Here is a 17987-nt window from a genome sequence, read left to right as displayed (position 1 = left end):
GCCTGACTTTTCATACCTCTTGTGACCTGAACCCTGCCTTCTCTTTTAAGGGAATCATCTCAGCCCTCTTCTCTCCACCTCCCCCTACCTATCCTGTCCTTAAGTCTGTTTCACCTCCTGCTGCTCTCCCCAACACTCCCATTAGGGCCTTATCCCTCTCTCCGGTTGGACATGGTGCCTTCCCAGCAGCAACAAGCTAGCGCTGCCATTAAGAGATGTCTTGTCTCTGCTGGTGTCCCCACCACTCCACAGGACAATCTCTAGAGCCCTGCCAGCCCCAGGGAAGCACGGGGCAGTCGTACGTCATCCAGGAGCTTCCCCTCCACACGCAGCTCCCACGAGGCAATGCTGCCGTCGGAGTCCTCGGCATCCGCCTTCGCAGGATTGAACGTGTTGGAGATGTAAAGTCTCAGTTTCCGCTTTTGCTGTTGCACACACAGAGAAAAAAAAAAGGACAATTCCAGTTAAAGTCCAAGACCTGAGGAAGCCACAGGAAAGGTGACAGTTACACATTTAGTAGAGAATCTACATGTTTAGTACAGTTGCACCAGGTTATACTAGAATATAGGATTTGGTTACATGTAAGAAAATATACTGAAAAGCTGAATCTGAAACTTCCTTTCTTGGCTATACAAACATACTGAAATTTGCTGTAAGTGGAGGAAGACAGGAGGTTGCAGGGCCAAGCCCAAGAGGCAATACATCCTCTACTTCTGGATTAGATACTTGAGAAATTGTTGTAAGAAAAGCATGATTTGATGCCCTCCCTGGCTGGAAGGTCCTAGCTGGACCTACCTAGATTGCTAAAACTCATCTGCAAACCTCTTGCAACATGAATGCCTTTCAAATTTGAATCAGTTCAGATTTGTAAATGACAGTCACAAATACAGCTCATGCTGCAAACCATCTGCCCTGCACATTTCTGCCCATCTGCATCCTACAATCATGCAGCATCTGGTAACAGTCCTCCTGCAAACACACCTGAACACAGAGACACACACCCCCTTGTTGCCTTACCCTCCTCTTTAACTTTCTTCACCTTCAGCAAAGGTTTCAGCTCCACCCTGCTGTGAGACCTGAGTGGAGGAAGGCACCACACTTCATTCCTAACCCAGGCACTCAAGTCTGTGAGAGATACAATCATGCCTACCTGCTGCCATTTTTACAGGCTACCTGAGGTTTCCAATCACTGTGGTGGCTTTTGGCTGTGTCATTTCTCAGCACTTTTCCTCCCATGCACCACACAGAAAACCCAGCCATTAAGTCTGATGCACAGATTCCAGACAAGATATTGCCAAAAATTACTCTGGGACTCTAATCTCCAATATCTATTTATAATACAACAACGAAAAGGCTACAGTTGTCAAGTTAATGCAGACAAAACAATCTTCATACAATATAAGAAAGGAGTAGTCTTGTAAAGCTTTCACACTCACATATAGGAGAGAAGGAAGTTACAGACAGCATGTTATAGAGCATAATCTGTCATGGAGGAATGGGAAAGGAAGAGATTTATGCCTGAAGAGGAACAAGGAAATGACTACATTTTGCCAAATCTGGAGAAGATAGTGACAGGAAGGTTTGACAGAAATGGAGTGTCAGTTGTATGCACTGACAGGGAACAGGATCTTCCAAAGTGCCATGAGTCCAGAAAATGACAGGTCGGCACAGGTAAGAACAGGCAGATAGGTAGAAAAACATTTCTGGGAATCTACATTCTTTCTCCATCCTTTCCCATGGGATTTCTGTTGCTAAAATGCTCTTTCATAATACCTATTTTTTTTAATGACCCAGAATCTCTGTTTGGTGTGGTAGACTTGTGAAGGACTTCACATTCCTAAATTCACAACTCTTCAAATTATCTTGTCCATTTTATGAACCATTCCTAAACTTTATCCCCACCTGGATTGCTTGCAGAACTGCAAGTCTTCATAATCTTCATAAACAGCATTTTCACTTAATAGTTCCTCCTAGATACTCATACTAATATTTCAGGTTTATATCGCTCATTCCATTTCCTCTTCTTTCAATTTCCAAAGACATTATCTCCATTCTCCCATTGCCCTGGAAACTCCTTCTTTCCTCATCTCTCTCAATATCCAGATAGGAACTGTGTCTGTTTTCTCAGAAGTCTGACATTTCATCACCAAGATAATCCTCTGCAATAACATCCTTATTCAAATCTGAGTATTTTAGATGTCTCCCTTTCTCCTAGTCTCCAGGCTCTAGCTGCCTTGTACAGTCCACCTAAAACCAAGTTAGTAACAACGTCCAGCTCCACAGAGAGTGTCCATATCAGAACTGGAATATAGAGGCGTCTCTCACCCAGAGCAGCAGCAAACAGATATGTCAAAATTTGTAGAAGAAACAAAATTAGTTAGGTAACTAATGAAAAAAAAATGAACAAAACCTTAAAAATATCCAACCAAAGCAGAAAAATCAGTGACTTGGTAGACTACACAAGTATCATGAAGACTAAAAGGAACTAGACAATATTTACTGAGTTCAAAACTGCACTGACACATGAAAAACACATGTAGACAGTTCTATGAAAACTTCAACAACTACAGCAAAAACAACCAACAAAGAAAGTGAAGCAGAGGTTATAGAGGAATAAAATGGAAAATAGTATGCACAATAGTCTATAAAACCCACTATAGCAGTTTATTTGGTAGTTGTATACTGTACTTTCTCAGGAGAGAATGAGGAGGTGTATAAGAACAAGCCAATGTGGGTGGTAAGAACAAGCTAGGTGCACTAAAAAAAATCTTCCTCTGCAGTGATTGGGAGAACTGAATTTTTTACCTAAGAAAACAAACCATTAATGAACTTGAAAGACATATTTAAAACATAGACTGATTAAAGAAGGAGATTAGGTGTTTGCATTTTCCTTATCTCACAACACAAAAAGCAGAACATGCAAAATTACGTCAGAAATGTTTCAGAAACAGTGCAAATCCAAGAGCAATTCCTCAGTCATCTTAAAACCTGAAAGCAGGGAAAGAATCTCAATTCACAGAACCAGGGAGAGAGACACTGTGATAGCAGTCTGATGCTACTACTCGTTTTTAAGCTAAAAACGGAGAACCTGGGAATAGATCATTTGGTCTGAGAAACTGCAACTATACACAGGTCTGGTAAACTCAGTGGCCCACACCAGTCCCTGGCGGAAGAGTGATGGTCCCTGGATGACAATCTCCAGTTTGCAGTCCTGCATATTCCCTACATCACCTACCTCAGACAAATTCAAATTTTCCCCAGGATTACAACCCCAGTTTGGGAATCACTGTTTTAAGGCAAATACTTCAAAATTACAAGAGCTGTGATAAGAGATGGAAATGCAGGGATAACTTTCATTGCTGTTACTAATGCTCCAACTGTAATAAAATGAAAATACTTAACATTAGAACAACTCAAATTTATCTAGACTTAGACCTAGTTCGACAGGTCTTGACTTTCACAACTGCTACATGCTAGGGCTATTTATACATGAATTTGAAAAACATCTGTTTGATCATTCTCTAGATGTTAAGTAACTGAGTAACTGATATTTAAAATGTATTTGCTGAACCCTAGGTGGACACAGAATTTTCTGTAGTGTTGTGTCTCTTACACTGTTCCCTGCTCCAGATCTCCATTGCACAGCTTACAGCTGGGACCTCCTATACCTGTTACTTCCCTAATTAAAGACTGTGCCACAAACTAAACAGATTCATGAATGCAAGTCCAAGTCTCCAATAATTTTTAAACACGTCCACATTCCTGGTTAGTTTAAAATAATGTTCTGCCCATATCAAGAAGCTACAGCAAATTACTCCTTCTGAGAGTCCAATTTAGTATATACAACACTTTGCGACAATGAACTTGTGATTTAAGCCATCCACATTTCAGTTTCCTGTCTATCTAGGTACGTTAATGGATCTTGTTTCTTTTTTTCTGTTTCAATATATCAATTGGAAAAACATCAGGAGTTAAAGTGTTCTATGTCTTATCAGATACCTGTACAGTGACAAACACAACAGAATCTTGATCTCAGTTGGGCTGACACCCATCACCCTGGTACAAACGAGAATGTCGGCTTTACCTCACTGCAGACATATAGCTGCAAAACCCTTTGTACTACAGGATTTACTAGATGAATGACTATGAGCACCCTATACAGTCAAAAGAACTTAAATTCAAGGTGTGAAAAGAAATTCTTCACAATGAGAGTGGACAAACATCGTAACAGATTGCCTGAGGAGGCTGTGAAACTTCCATCCTTATGGATTTTCAAAACTCAACAAGGCCTTGAACAACCCTATTTTGAGCAGGAGGTTGAACTAGACAGCTTCCACAGTTTCTTCCTACCTAAACTTTTCCATGATTCCAATGAATAGACTCAAAAAACTTAGCAAAAGACCATTTCAGTGGGATATTATGAAGAGTGATGTGCTGGACTTGATCTGACATTCTTTTTCTGACATGAATAATCCTTATACAGGATATGTGTACATTTTTGCAGGATCTTTAACAATTTTTCTGTAAGTAATTCTTCCCATCATATGTTCAGTTATTCCACAAGTTCAGCTTTTGACTGAATCAGAATTGGAAATTTAATACATCTCTTCAGCACACCCCTCTAATCTCTTATTTTCTTGTTTTTAATCATTCTGATACAAAATTTCAAAATCAGTGTTTATTTATCCCTAAGCTATTATTCCCCTTATTAAAGGCTTTCAGAAGCTAGAGCTGGCAATAACCACAGAATTTTCTCTACCACTTTTCCATGCATGCTGATCCCCAGCTGCTGAATCTTTGGAGCTTTGTCTGACCCACTCCAAAATATTCCTGTAACAGGACTTTTATTGAAAAGATCATTTCACCGTTTAATACAAGAACTATTTCCCCACTCAACACAACCTACAAATTTTTCACAACATTACCTTCATTGGCCTCTTCAGCGCTTCCTGAATATCCACACGCTTCCGCATAATGGTCTGGTCCAGCTTGCGTTCAAAGGCCAAGAGATCCATGTAGGCCTGCGACTCAGGAACCAGCTCCCGGATCTGAGAAGGAAGCAAGGAATATCCAAGCACTGGAAGCACGAATCTGCCATGTTCCAGAGCAGCAATACCGACCCGTTCCATGCCCTCGGACAGATGTGCCCAGAGTTGTTCTCCCTCCTGCAGTTCCCAGACAGTGAGGCAGGTCTCAGGGGCATGGGACAAGCACAGACTGAAGAGTGGGAGCACAGAACTGAAGCTAATGGATTCTGGAAGACCCCGGCTAGATTCACAAGGCCTGAACCATAGCCGCTTGAATTTTCAAGTGCGGCTTAGCTACCAGCAGCCCAGGAGCCACTGCTGTCAGCAATCCAAAGTCCAGTAAATTTGTCCTGTTCAAACTAAAAGAGTGCTGCATCTCTCTAGATTAAAAAAGAGGGGATGTTCATCTGATGTTTCAAAAACAAGTGTTACCCATTGTAAGTAAAAACTGCCACGTAGGATGCAAGCCTTTGCCAGCTCATCTTCCTGGCTGAGGTGGAATTGACCTTCACACCAAAGTTTCCACATGATCAGCTATCAGGTGTCAACCTACGATCCTGCCAACTTTTATTGATATTTTAATGCATTAGCTAGACTATGTTAGTTCTATTGACAAATATCCTTTTTATTTTCTGTTTGATGGAGAAGTCAGTAGAGAAGGGAATATGAAGTAGGCTGGAAGGAAGACCTCATGATCTGAACTTAGAAATGGGCAAGTATACCCTTAAATGAAAAAGTTCATTCTTAATTTGGGGCAAACCGTATAAGAAAGGAACTGTAAATAATAAAAATAAATATATGGGACTGCCTTGTCTATTTCTACAATACTCACCCTAGCTGTCACCTATGTAACTAATATATTTATGTTTTTAAATAATACATTTAACTGTTAGAATACTTCTATAGGAATTAAAAGTCAGTTGGTATTCCTGTTTTGCTTTAGAATCAGAAATCTACAGTTTAAATTTGGTGTAAGACACAAACACCTATGTGAGAGACATCAGGCACACATCTGTTCACTGTGTTCTGCAAGGACATGAGAACTCCTGAATGAGCTCATCCCAACAGTCATCTCTTCTAGCATTGCATCTCTAACAGTAGTTGAAAGTTGCTGCCTTTAAGTACCCATAACAGCTCGAGGCTCAGCATTTCAGAACCTCACCAGGCAGTGTGGGAGGAACTACCTCCTTTTGCTCATTTGGAACCTGCCACCACTGAGCTTCATTTGATGCCATCCCTGTGCACAGCTGGGGCAGCAGTGGTCAGGCATTCCCTAGGCACCTTCTCCATACACCTTACAGTTTTTTGTCATCCCTTTCTTAATAATTTTCTTTTCCAGCCTGAAGATGAACAACTGTTCCCTGCTGTATTTAGACTGATTAAGATTATCAAATAAATGTCTCTTCCAACCTACTCTATTTGTTTTGAGATACTAGAACACCTGCTCTGTTTACAGTAAGACTGACACTTGGGAGAAAGCTAAACCACAGAGCCAAAAACTCTGTTCAGCTTTAACTGAACCATTATATTTCTAACTGCTCATATGCTTTCTCAAAGTGTTAGTATTAGCAGAATAATAAAGGAACAGGAACATTTCTAAGAGCAAAGCACGAAGAGCAAGCATTCCCCTGGAAACATCAAGGAGTTGCCAGATAGCTTGCAAAGGACAGCGGTGCTTCCTCCCAGTGAGTACAAACCTCTGGACCCAACAAAATACCCCAGTGCTTTTATCCCGTCCCACACTGATGAAAAGATTCCTCAGTTCCTTGCCTGAGGAAATTAATTGTGGTGTACTGCAGTCAACTAAAAATTCTGGACTGAGAAAAGAGTTTCAGACCTTTAACACTGAGCTCCATCAGAGTCAGTTCATGAATCCCCAGTCTCATGGTGATGCAGGGAGAGGCCTACACAGCCTTTAGGATACAGGCTATACCACACAGGTGATACAATCTTCCCATCTGGTTTGCAGGGTACTAGAGCCAGGATCTAATGAGGTTTCTAGTAAGTTTGTAGAAACAGCAGTAATCTTCAATAAATATTTCTATTCCACACCTTTACATCGTTTACCACATGAAAGTGAAATGGTATTTCCTATTCCATTCCTATAACCAAACTGCATGTTAAATATTATAAGATGTTAAAAAGCACAAACACTTTAAAATCAGCCAAAGACAATACTGCATATAATTCCCTGAACTGCAAATGGTCACAGGTTGGGAGAGCATTTGAGAGAAGAATTGTACTTGCTGTCTTTGTACTCTTCTCTAGAGATGTGTTGTGGTCACAGCAAAGACGGGATTTTGGGCTAGACCAAAGGTTCACTCAGGCCAGTTTTGGCAGTTCTTACAGTGCTTTGGTTTCTCACTCTACTACTGGAATAATCTTTTAGAGGCATGATAATGTTCCCATTTCATATCCTTTCCCAATTTCCCCTCAGGAAAATCAAAGGGAAGCCCCAGCAGTATCACATCACAATGAAGAATTTTCTTAGGTTTTGGTATACCTTAGCTCCAAAAGATAAGGGTACTCTTACACTCCCAGCCAGTAGTACATAATTAATTTTCAGTTTTCTTCACAGGTAACTGAACCCCAGTTATCTGGGTGGTCCTTCTTCTTGCATGGTTTGCCCTAAATGAAAAGTTCATAGCTCCATGAAAGTCTCCAGTCTTCTTCTACTAAAGTTCTAACTACAAATGTGTTAAGAATATTTTGACATTTGAATTCTCCATTCTTGCCTTCATCTATTTGAAAAAAACTCCAGAAAGCACCTATTAGCAGCATCTCACTGGCCAAGGTTTTGAAGCATGTCTGTTACACCTTATCTTAGAATTACAGAGATAACTGGAAGAGATTACTAATAATATTAGTAAGGTAGTGTCTTTCTGGATGTTGGGGTTATTTTTTTTCTTATTGTGAAAATACAAATGTTTCAAACATTTAAAAATTAGTAAGAACAGATTATGATTAAATTATGCACTTTTGTCCTTGATTTCCATAAGTTTATTTTTATTGGTGGTGACAAAGGAATGGCAAACTTGCAAGTGGGGGCACTGAGGAGAGTGTGGAGGGAATGACATGATGGAAGAGGCTTTCACGATTTCCTTGTAGAAGCAGCACAATGTGGGGGCCCCACCACACCTGTCTGTAAAACAGATGTGCAAGGCTTGCAAGACAGAAGCAGAAACTAGGGAACAGCTGCACCACTACAAATTCTGGGACATGAACAACATCATGGGATAGCTTCTACAGCTGCCACAGCACAACAGCTTGACAGCAGGCTGCAGGCCAGGGAAGACAAGAAGAAAGCCTTCTGCAAGTGGATCAGCAACAGAAGGAAGGCTCAGGAAGACCCAGGTCTGGGTCTGGTTCTGCCCCTCGTGTCCAAAGCCCCGGAGAAGGCCGTGGTATTGTGTGCTGTCTTTGGCTCCATTGCTCCTGGCTAAGTCCTGGTCTCAGTCCTCCCAGGGCCCCAAGCCCACGTCAGTCAGGGCAGCAGGGCTGTTCAGAGGGACCCTGACAGGCTGCAGGAACAGGATGGCAGCTTAACACAGTAAAGGCGAAGTTCTGCTCCTGCCATCAGAACCTGAAAAGACTGTAAGACCCTTCAGAAAAGGCTGCTTCTGAGTTTGCTGACTGAGCTGCAACACTGAACACATGCAGTGGAATGCCCAGTAAAGCAATTTATCTGTATGGGCGGGTACTGGTGAGACCACAGCTGCCAATGACAGTGACCCAAACTCACTGCAGGTAAGTTAACGAAGTCATCTGCATGAGCAGCAACAAATAGCCAAAGATGCCAGGTATAAAAAACAGGAATGGTGCTGGGGCTTTTATAATGTAACCTGAATGTAAGAAGCAGAATCTACAAGTGATGCAGGATGGGGAAATCAGAAAAAAAAGAAGAGCACAGGACATGCATCCATACCATGGTAAACTGGGAGAAAGAAAACAATACAAATCATTAAAGGTAGTTGTACAATCAAAAAAAATAGAGGTAAAGCCCAGAGAAGCTGTGGCTGCCCCAACCCTGGAAGTGTTCAGGGCATGTTTGGATGGGGTTTGGAGCAACCTGGTCTATGGAAGGTGTCCCTGGCCATGGCAGGAGGTGGAATGGGATGAGGTTTAAAGTCCCTTCCAACCTAAATCATTCTGTGATTCTATGATTCTATGGCATAGCTACAGCATGGGGACTCTCACTGCTTCCCAGGGAAATCTTAAAAGGATTTAGGAAATGGTAGGGGAGAAAACAATAGTCCAGAAAAACACCGTAGCCTAACAGGTCAGTGCAGTTCTAAATACATGAGCAAAAACACCTGGAGCAAGATTAAGGATTTTACAATTACTGCCATGCTTGGCAATACATTAATCACCAAAAGAACACTAGAGTCATAAATGAAGAAATCTACTGACAGACTCAAGAAAACTCCACAAAATTCTGAGAAAAGCTATTGAGAATATCAGGAGACAGGAAAACATCCTCTATAATACAAAGTTCCATAAAGCAAATCAATTGCTTCACTTACGAGTATGTATCTACCTATACAGAAAGAAAAAATAGTTTCTTTGCCTATCAAAGTGACAACATAATGATCCTGAAATTGTTTAAGTTCAGCTGAGAAGTAAGGTGAAAATTCTTAGGAGTGAGTGTAGCCAAATACTGAAAAAAATGGACAATGACTGCAGGGAATATATCATCGGTAGTGATTTTCAATACTCTGAGGTCTGTCTTGTATACCAAAAGCAAAACAAAGTAGCAGTAAGTTCTCATGATAGGGCTGGACTTCAGATTGTCTAGTTGTATGACACTAAAAATAAACTAGTATTTTTTTTCCTCCCAGAAGATCAAATATGTCCTCCTTCTTTTCAGAGTCTTCATAAGAAAGCTTGCCACTCTCCAGTAAAATAAAAAGACCTCTTAATACAACTATTAGGAGCTGATATACAAGTATGCAGACTATAAAGAACAGACAGAATACTGATAGGAACTGACAGGAAAAAATCAGAGTCAGTGATTGAAAATCTGAGCTTAAGCTGGAGAAAGAGGTTTTCTGCGCTCATTGCCCCTGGCAGATCCAAGACCAGAGGTGTAAGGAGGAACAGATGTGAAATTTTACATTTCTGCACAGGATAAAGCCATCTCCCACATTCACAACACTACATGGACAGATTACAGAATAGATCTCCAACATTCTCCTACTGCAAACAGATTAGCTCTTGATTCCTGCCTGTTGAAAAAAAACTTACAGTAATCATTTCTGCAGCTTCTGCCATCAGAAAACAGAGAATCTGGAAAGTGCATTTTTGCCATAGACAGTTTTCTAGAGGAGGTTGTTTAGGTTTTCCTTTGCATCCTGAGGTGAAGTATGGTTACCAGCAAACCTAAGGAATAGGTCTCTGTCAGTCTCACTGACTACATTATCAAACCTTTCCTGCTGACTGAGTATAAACCGTTCTGCCACAAATGTCACATTGTAAGATACTGAATTCTGAAGGAATCTGAGCTTCTTCAAGTGGAGACCTGACAGGAGCCCTGCTGGCTACTAAAGAAGTCTATCTGCAGCTCAGCCTTCCTTGATCTCCCCAACTCTCCGGCGTTAAGGCAGTCTCTGCTTCTTTGCTAGTCAAGACATATCAGAAGCCCCCATCACAGTGCCCTCCAACAGCAGGCAAGGCCAAGGGCACTCACATCCTGGGACTGATCCGTTTGAGCCTCTGGAATTATGCTGATGAATAGTCCTCAAACACACAAAGGATTCATTGAACATCTGGCAAAGCCATGATTTGTGTAGACAACTGTTTAAGCCCCAGTAATCACAAAATAATTTGGATCCAAAGGACCTCTGCAAGTCATGCAGGCCAACTGTCGCACAAAACAGGTTCAAATCACATCAGTTTGCTCAGGACCTTGTCCAGCCAGGCTCTGAATACCTCCAAGGATGGACATCCCACAGCATCTTTTGGCAGCCTGTTCCCATGTTGTGATACCAGCGTATGTTTGTTTTGTCGGAGTTTTTTTTAAAGCGGTCCCTTATAGGGAGTCAACTGACCATGTTGCAGTGTGTTTCTGCTGCCTCTCATTCTATTGTCATGCACCTCCAAGGTCTCAGAAAAAAGCCCAATAAATAAAATTGGACCTAGGCAGGAACAACTGGAGCTGCATTCTTCACTGCCTAAGCAGGACAAACAAAACAGTTTCAGCAATTTGCTTTTTTTAAAAAAAATCACTAATAAATAGAGATTTGGCAGCTCCTTTAGAATTAAGCTACCATAAAATTTCTATCTTTGAGAGTTGTTGGATTTCATAAAGTTCTTGTTGGTTCATTCCCCCAGCTGGTCCACAAGCATATTGACCAGTTTCCCCCCCAGTGATTTGGTGTCATCCGCAGATTTTATAAGCAAGTATTGCACTGCCTCCTCCAGTGACAAAGATGCTGGACTGACCATCTGACAGGACAGATCCCTGCAGTGACTCTGATGTCAACCGTATTCCTGGACGAGTGCAACCATTAGCCACTACGCTCTAAGCCCCATCACTAAACCAGATGGTTGTCAGACCATCTAGACCAAAATGTCCCAGCCTGGATACAAGACTATTATATGTGAGAGAGTGGCCTTGCAAGGACATGGGCCAGTTCCCTCAGCTGCAGCCTGCTGGGTACCATGAAGTTGTACAAATCAAGTTTTCTCAAGAAATACGTGGCTCAAACCCTGTCCACTGTCAGCTGCTCCTCTTGGATGTGTTCACTGATCATAAGGTATGGAAGACATCGTTAGTGCAGACTGAGACAAAGAAGGTTTTGAGTGCCTCAGACTTACTGTCTCTGTTGTCACTGTGTCACCCAGCCCACTCAGCATGGGCACACATTCTCCTTGGTTAGCCTTTATTACTAACATAATAGTAGAAGCTTTTCTTGTCCTTGATGTCCTTGAAGATCTCAACTACAGCTGAGCTTTGACTTTGCCAGTACCATTCCCTATATACCCACGCAACATTTCTAAACTCCTCCTTTGTAGCTTGTCCTGCTTCCACCTCGTACGCTACCTTTTGATGTTGGGACCACCGGTGTGAGTTCCCTGTGCTGGGATCCTCATAAATCTGCTCATTTTCCTGCATTTCAACACAGGCTGCTCTTAAACATCCTTAAAGACCTGCCAGCTGCCCTGGGCCACTTTGCCCTTCCAAGCTGCTTCCCAAGGCATGACACCTACTTATTCAATTCCCTGAATAAGCCAAACTCTGCTTGTCTGAAGTCCAGGGTCTGTACTTGGCTATTCTCCTTCCTCATTCCCTGCAAGATCTTGATCTTCATTATTTCACAGTTGCTACATCCAAGGCTACCACTGATTATCACATTCCCAACCATTTCTTTCTTATGAGTGAATGGCAGATCCAGGTGTTCTTCACCTCTGGTTGGCTCAGACGGAGAAAGAGGTGCACAACAGCCATGCAGTGACCAAACCAGAACAGGACAGCTATTATGGCATGGGATCTGTGCAGAGAATCCCACATGGTGGTCAGTGAACAGCAGCAGCAGAAGTTGACTAAATATTTGTGTAAAGGAAAATGAAGTAGAGAGGATGAAAGGGGAGGACAGCTGTACAAAAACCTGTCAGCACAACTAGAGTAAAAGTCCTCACAGGAATCTGGGCCCCAGTGAGAAGAACAGCGGCCAATACTGAGAGATGCCATGCCACTGAAGGAGGAGCAGTTTGCTGTTTCAAAGTTGCACTCCACTCAGCAAGTTAAACAGGAAAAGCAGAGACATGCAGCTCTAGAGCCAGAATGGTTCTCAGCTTAGATTCTTGCATTAGAAAGGGTAGGCAAGGAAGCTGAAGAAACAGAACAGTGAATCACAGTCACAGTTCCTGGGAAAAAATGTAATGACTCCGAATGAAGAGAAAATAAGACTGACCAGAAGTAATGAGAAGGCAAGGCCTGGAGAAAGAAGAGGAGCAATCTGAGGTGCAGTCATGTTTCCCTACAGACAGTCTGTGGCCTGAGGTCAAAACTGAGGCTCAACTGCTAGACTTGGGTCACAAAGGCCCCATCGGCTCCACGGATTTAGGTCCCCAGCTATGAATGAAGACGCCTGTGAACTGCTTAAAAACTGAATGAGGGTTTCAGTGACATGAGAACACGGGAAGGATCCAGAGGTGAGGAAAATGGGGTGGGAAACAGCCTGCTGCGCAGGACCGGAGTTAATGTTGAATACACTATAAAAAATACTAGGCCTTGTTTCCTTACAGTATGTCAGCCTGGGCTTAACCAAGTCTTTGTGGTCATTAAAACTGCATTTTAGACAAAAGAGATGCAGTTGATACAACTGACCTGCATTTAAGTAAAGCACTGGACATACAGTCATAAAGGGACCCACTGCTTAAGACTGAAAAATGGGGATTACAACAAGAACTATATATGGTAAAGAACTGGGATAGGAGAAAAGTATTAAGCAGGAAGTACCTCATGGACCACTTCTGAAACTGATTTTATTTAAATGCATTCATTAATAGTTCCTGTACCAAAAGGAGAAATATGCTAACAAAACTTAATAATGACAAATTTGGGTGGCACTGCCATCACAAGGCAGAGGATAGTACAGAGAAGGTAAGGAAGCTCAGAACTCTATAATGGAAATGGGATGAAATATAGCATTACAAAGCACAGGATCATGTTCCTCAGAGTCTAATTCCTGCTCTAATATGGGAATTCATCAGTTGCAAATAATAGAAAGCAGAAATACTTTTGAGTCAATCACAGAACGACCACTGGTAACACTAGTAATCTGTAATACTATGTATAGTTCTGATTTCTTGAGAAGTAGATTTAAAAAGGTTTGAAATAGATGAATTTAACTTGGAATAGATAAAGAACTGCAAGGATTTCAAGAAGAAAGCCCCTTTTACTTGTCAAGCTAAAAGACTTGCCTTGCCTAACAAAATAGAAAAAGAAAGCGAGCTGCCAGATCTAAGTCAGAAGTAAGGAACCTAACTAGTCTCGAGGTGGCAATTGTGTCATGGCTTCCATAACAGAGGGAACCAGACTGGATGTGCCAGGAGGTCCCATGCAGTTCCATAATCCAGTTTTCCTATGTGTAATAGTTTGCTGGGTTAAATTTTTCACACCATTAGATTCCTGCAAAATTAAATCCTTCTCAGATAGCTGACCTGTAGCAGTTGAGTGACCCTACTGACCAGTGATATGCTCCAGCACTATGGCACAGGCTTGACCAGAGAGCTTGGAAATCCAGCTGTGGGTTATCTGTGCCAACTGCCTGAGTCACTACCACAAGCAAGGAACACTGAGAACCCATCTCCTTTTCCACTACTACATAAAGATGGTTTTAAAGAGTAAAGTGTATTTAATATCTTCCTCTCTCCCCTGTGCAGATCCCAGAAAACATAAGCAAGAGTCTGTAAAAAGTCTGTGGGTAACAGATGCTGACTGGCTGGAAAACACTGCAGAAGTAGTTCCAGAAAGTTGGAAGTTTTACCCTGTGTTTCACATGCATTCCACAGCAACCAGTGCAAATCTTCCACTTGACAGGACAGGATTTCCCCATCCCACAGACGGTGAGAGTAAGGGGTTTCTGACACACTGACTAGCAGTCTAACAGAGAACCTTAACCCAGACAGAGCATCACATCATTGACACCAGCACTGCAGCTGCACTGATAAGAACCCCACTGCAGACAGACCTCTAGCAATCTGTGTTGCCTTATCACTCCATCAGTTAAAACTATTAGCTGACACCAACAAAGGTACTGAGAGGCAAGAAGACTTGGTGACAGCTTGGTTCTGAAAGCACCTGTAGAGATTTCTGACATACTAAAATAAGGCTCTACCTATGAAAGAATTATTATGGACTTGACAAATACAGGCACTGGTCTTCTGTTGCCAAAAAAGTTTGGTTACCTCTGTTATGAGACCATCTTATAAAGGTGCCAGACAAAAAACCAACCAAACAAAATAAAACACCTCCACAACCAGCCAACCAAAAAATTCAAAACAATAAAATAAAAAGTGCCTTGAAATGGATATATATTTCCAGGGACAGCCTCACCATCCAGCATGTATCATTGTCTGTGAAAACAGTTTGTGTGGGACAGACAAAACCGACAGTACAAGACACTTAGCTTTCATTATAAGAAAGTACAGACCCCCAGCAGAGCAGAAATGAGGCTTCAACATCAAATACCAGGGAGGCTGCAAGCAGTTCAAAGGTCTGGGTTTAATGGTAGCTTCGTCCTTTCAAGCCTGCAGTATGAGAGATCTCATGGCTGATCTATGAGAGGCTTTGCTTTCAGATGATGGCAGGAATGACAAGAGAAGAAGTAATAACATGACACCAATAGTACCAAAGTGGGCTCACCTCCTCTGGTGGCTGGTAGAAGGCACCTATGAAACAGTAACAGAAGAGACTCTGGAGCCTGTCAGTAAGTTTGGGCTCACATGAGCAGTGAAGAGGTAAGCTTGAAAAAGATGTGGAGTAAAAGGGCACACCTGTCCAAGGGATTCTGAGCCCAGAAACAGCACCAGCAGCCAAAGAAACTGGGACTAGGATGTGACAAGGGTGTGTGTTTTGAAGCCTAAGGAAGCTCGCCTTTTGGGACCAAGCAGGTTCTTGGGGAACCGTACTGAAGAGGGTAAAGGAAAGGAAAAGTCTGGGAATAATGAAAGAGAAGGGGAGCAGAGAGAAATCTCAGTGTTTAGAAAGGAATTAGAAGATTTAAGCATTGAGGATCAAGCATAGGCAGACACCAAAAGCTAGACATATCCCCAGAGATAAGAGAATTAGTAACTCTCCAGACAATACAGACCCCTGAACTTTGTTGTTTGCACGGGTGCGCTTCAGTCCTACTGGGACACAACCACAAAAATCACAACCTGGCAGCTCTACTGGGCCAGAGATCTGAGGCCGAGCCTGCCCCCTCGGGCACAGCTGTGCTCTGGACCATGTTTTGGGCAGCCCCAAAAATGGATCAAAAGCACGGTGGAGACCTGAGGGCCCCGGCGCAGGCATTGCCTGGTGGCCCAGCACCGCAGTCCCTCCAGCAAGCGGCAGTGCTGGCTCGGCCAACCCAGGCGCGAGGCCGTGCAGGCCAGGCTGCTCCACGCTCCCAGCCCCCAGCCCAGCCCCAGCCTGGCTCTCCAGACTTTCACTGCCTACTTACTTTTTAATTAGATTTTTAAACAAAAAGTGAAAGAATTTTCTAAAATCCCTCTAATTACACTAAGATGCTGAACTGATTGTGAAGGGAATAGGAAATGAAAGCGACTCACCCTCTGAGGGAGAATTTTGTCAGCCATCTTCCTCCTCTTGGCACTGTACATTTTTTAAAGAAAAAAACACGTTACCATGGTGACAGATCTAGGAGTAACGAGGCCACCTGCTAAATTATCCTGACATCTCCACATGCTGGTGCACAGCTGTGCATGCATCAGCAAAAGGGCCTCACCCATGCCCAGGACCTCAGACCCCTTCTCTCAGCAGCCTGGGGAGGCAGTTAGCTAAGAACAAATCAGGGCTGTCTGTTATGCATCCTGGAAAGAAGTCTGCAAGTTCTTTGATCACAGCACCTTCTGTAGTGCAGGGTGGCAACGTATGCAAGTGCATGTGCACACGCTGCCTCTGGGTACAGATGAGTGTGCAGGACAGTCTCGTGTGGTGTGCACAGACACCCCTGTGCGTGTGCACATCTGGCTGAGTGCCTGCAAACAGCACATGAACTTGTTCAAACAGACCACACACATTTGTTCAAGCATGCCCAAAATCGAGTGCTGAGGCAAACACACATATATGTGTGCATTTCATATGATGTATGAAAACACACACATGCACACACTTCCCTATGTACTTACACCTGTTTGACTGTAACGATCTGCACAAGTGACGTGCAAAGGTAAGAGGCCTGATGTTTCCATATTTGTTCATCTTTATGAACGCACATGAGGGAAGATGTATGTGTGCCTGCAGTGTATATACACACTGTTTCCATACCCATACATAGGCACATTTCCATATCTATGCTTTGAAAAATACACTTGTGCTCCTGTACATACAGGAGAAATGATACTGTAGCGAAGATTGTCAAATACACTGTCTTTTGAATTCTTCAGATTCTAAGACCCATTTGTGGCCACCAAACCTGTCACCCAGCTTTCTCTAACAGGGCCAAGAGGGAATTCAGGCCTTATTCTTCACCTCTGTAATTTGTGAAGCCTTTATCTTAAGCAGGAGATGAACCACTCCATCTATGATAGACAAATGAGAGAAAGCAAAGCACCTGCTGTCTTCATACAGGAAGCCAGTCATCAGCCATGTCCACATAAAAGTTTTCTCCACACACTGGTGTGACATACTCTCTTCCTATGTTTGTTAATAATAAGCCTGGCCTGAAATACCAGATTCTTAGAGTCTTCCCCATCCCCATATAAGCCAAGGCTGAGGAACTCTTTGTGCCTGGAGGTTCAAATATATCCTTCCTTGGGGGTAGAAAATTCATCTATACAGTTACATCCAACTTAATAGGTGAACAATGTCCCTTTTTAAAAGTGTAGGAATAATGGGACTGGAATGTTACTCGGTGTGAACCTCCAACACCTTTCACAGCCCACAAAATCAAATCTGCACTGAAACACTTCACAGAATCTGGAAGTAAAGGATGAGCAAGTCCCAGCCTCCCAAAGGGAGCGGGACATGCAACAACCTGCAAAACCCCACAGGCTTGCAGTTAAAAAGCAAGTAACAAACCAACATCCCCAAACAACTTGGGGCTCAACCATTTCTTCAAGAGTCTGTTACAGAAATGAGATTTTTGCCTCCATCAAACCTGCCAAGAAAGGACAAGTACAACCTTCTTGGCCCATTCATGCTAGAAGACATAGAACTCAATTACTCCCAGAATTGGACACAAGGTGCCAGAAAAGTGTGCCTGAAAAAACAGAATGAGAAATGACAGG

The 17987-nt window shown here is 42.6% G+C and overlaps 1 protein-coding gene across 5 annotated transcripts in view; it reads right to left on the bottom strand.

Moving 5' to 3' along the window:
* SMARCD3 (SWI/SNF related, matrix associated, actin dependent regulator of chromatin, subfamily d, member 3) overlaps nt 1-17987 on the bottom strand; it is a 68637-nt gene that overhangs the window by 16056 nt on the left and 34594 nt on the right. For all 5 annotated transcript variants that reach the window (XM_018068218.2, XM_018068216.2, XM_018068217.2 and 2 more), the window contains exons 3-5: nt 16308-16350; nt 4926-5048; nt 303-425 (exon numbers count right to left, since the gene is read on the bottom strand). In XM_018068218.2, the coding sequence (XP_017923707.1) occupies nt 303-425; nt 4926-5048; nt 16308-16350 (289 nt within the window). The remainder of the gene's footprint in view (nt 1-302; nt 426-4925; nt 5049-16307; nt 16351-17987) is intronic.

This window comes from Manacus vitellinus, unplaced genomic scaffold (assembly GCF_001715985.3).
Source record: "Manacus vitellinus isolate BGI_N305 unplaced genomic scaffold, ASM171598v3 scaffold_130_pilon, whole genome shotgun sequence".
Taxonomy (NCBI): domain Eukaryota; kingdom Metazoa; phylum Chordata; class Aves; order Passeriformes; family Pipridae; genus Manacus; species Manacus vitellinus.
Note: the sequence above shows the minus strand (reverse complement) of the source record. Positions and strands in the feature narration are given on the sequence as shown.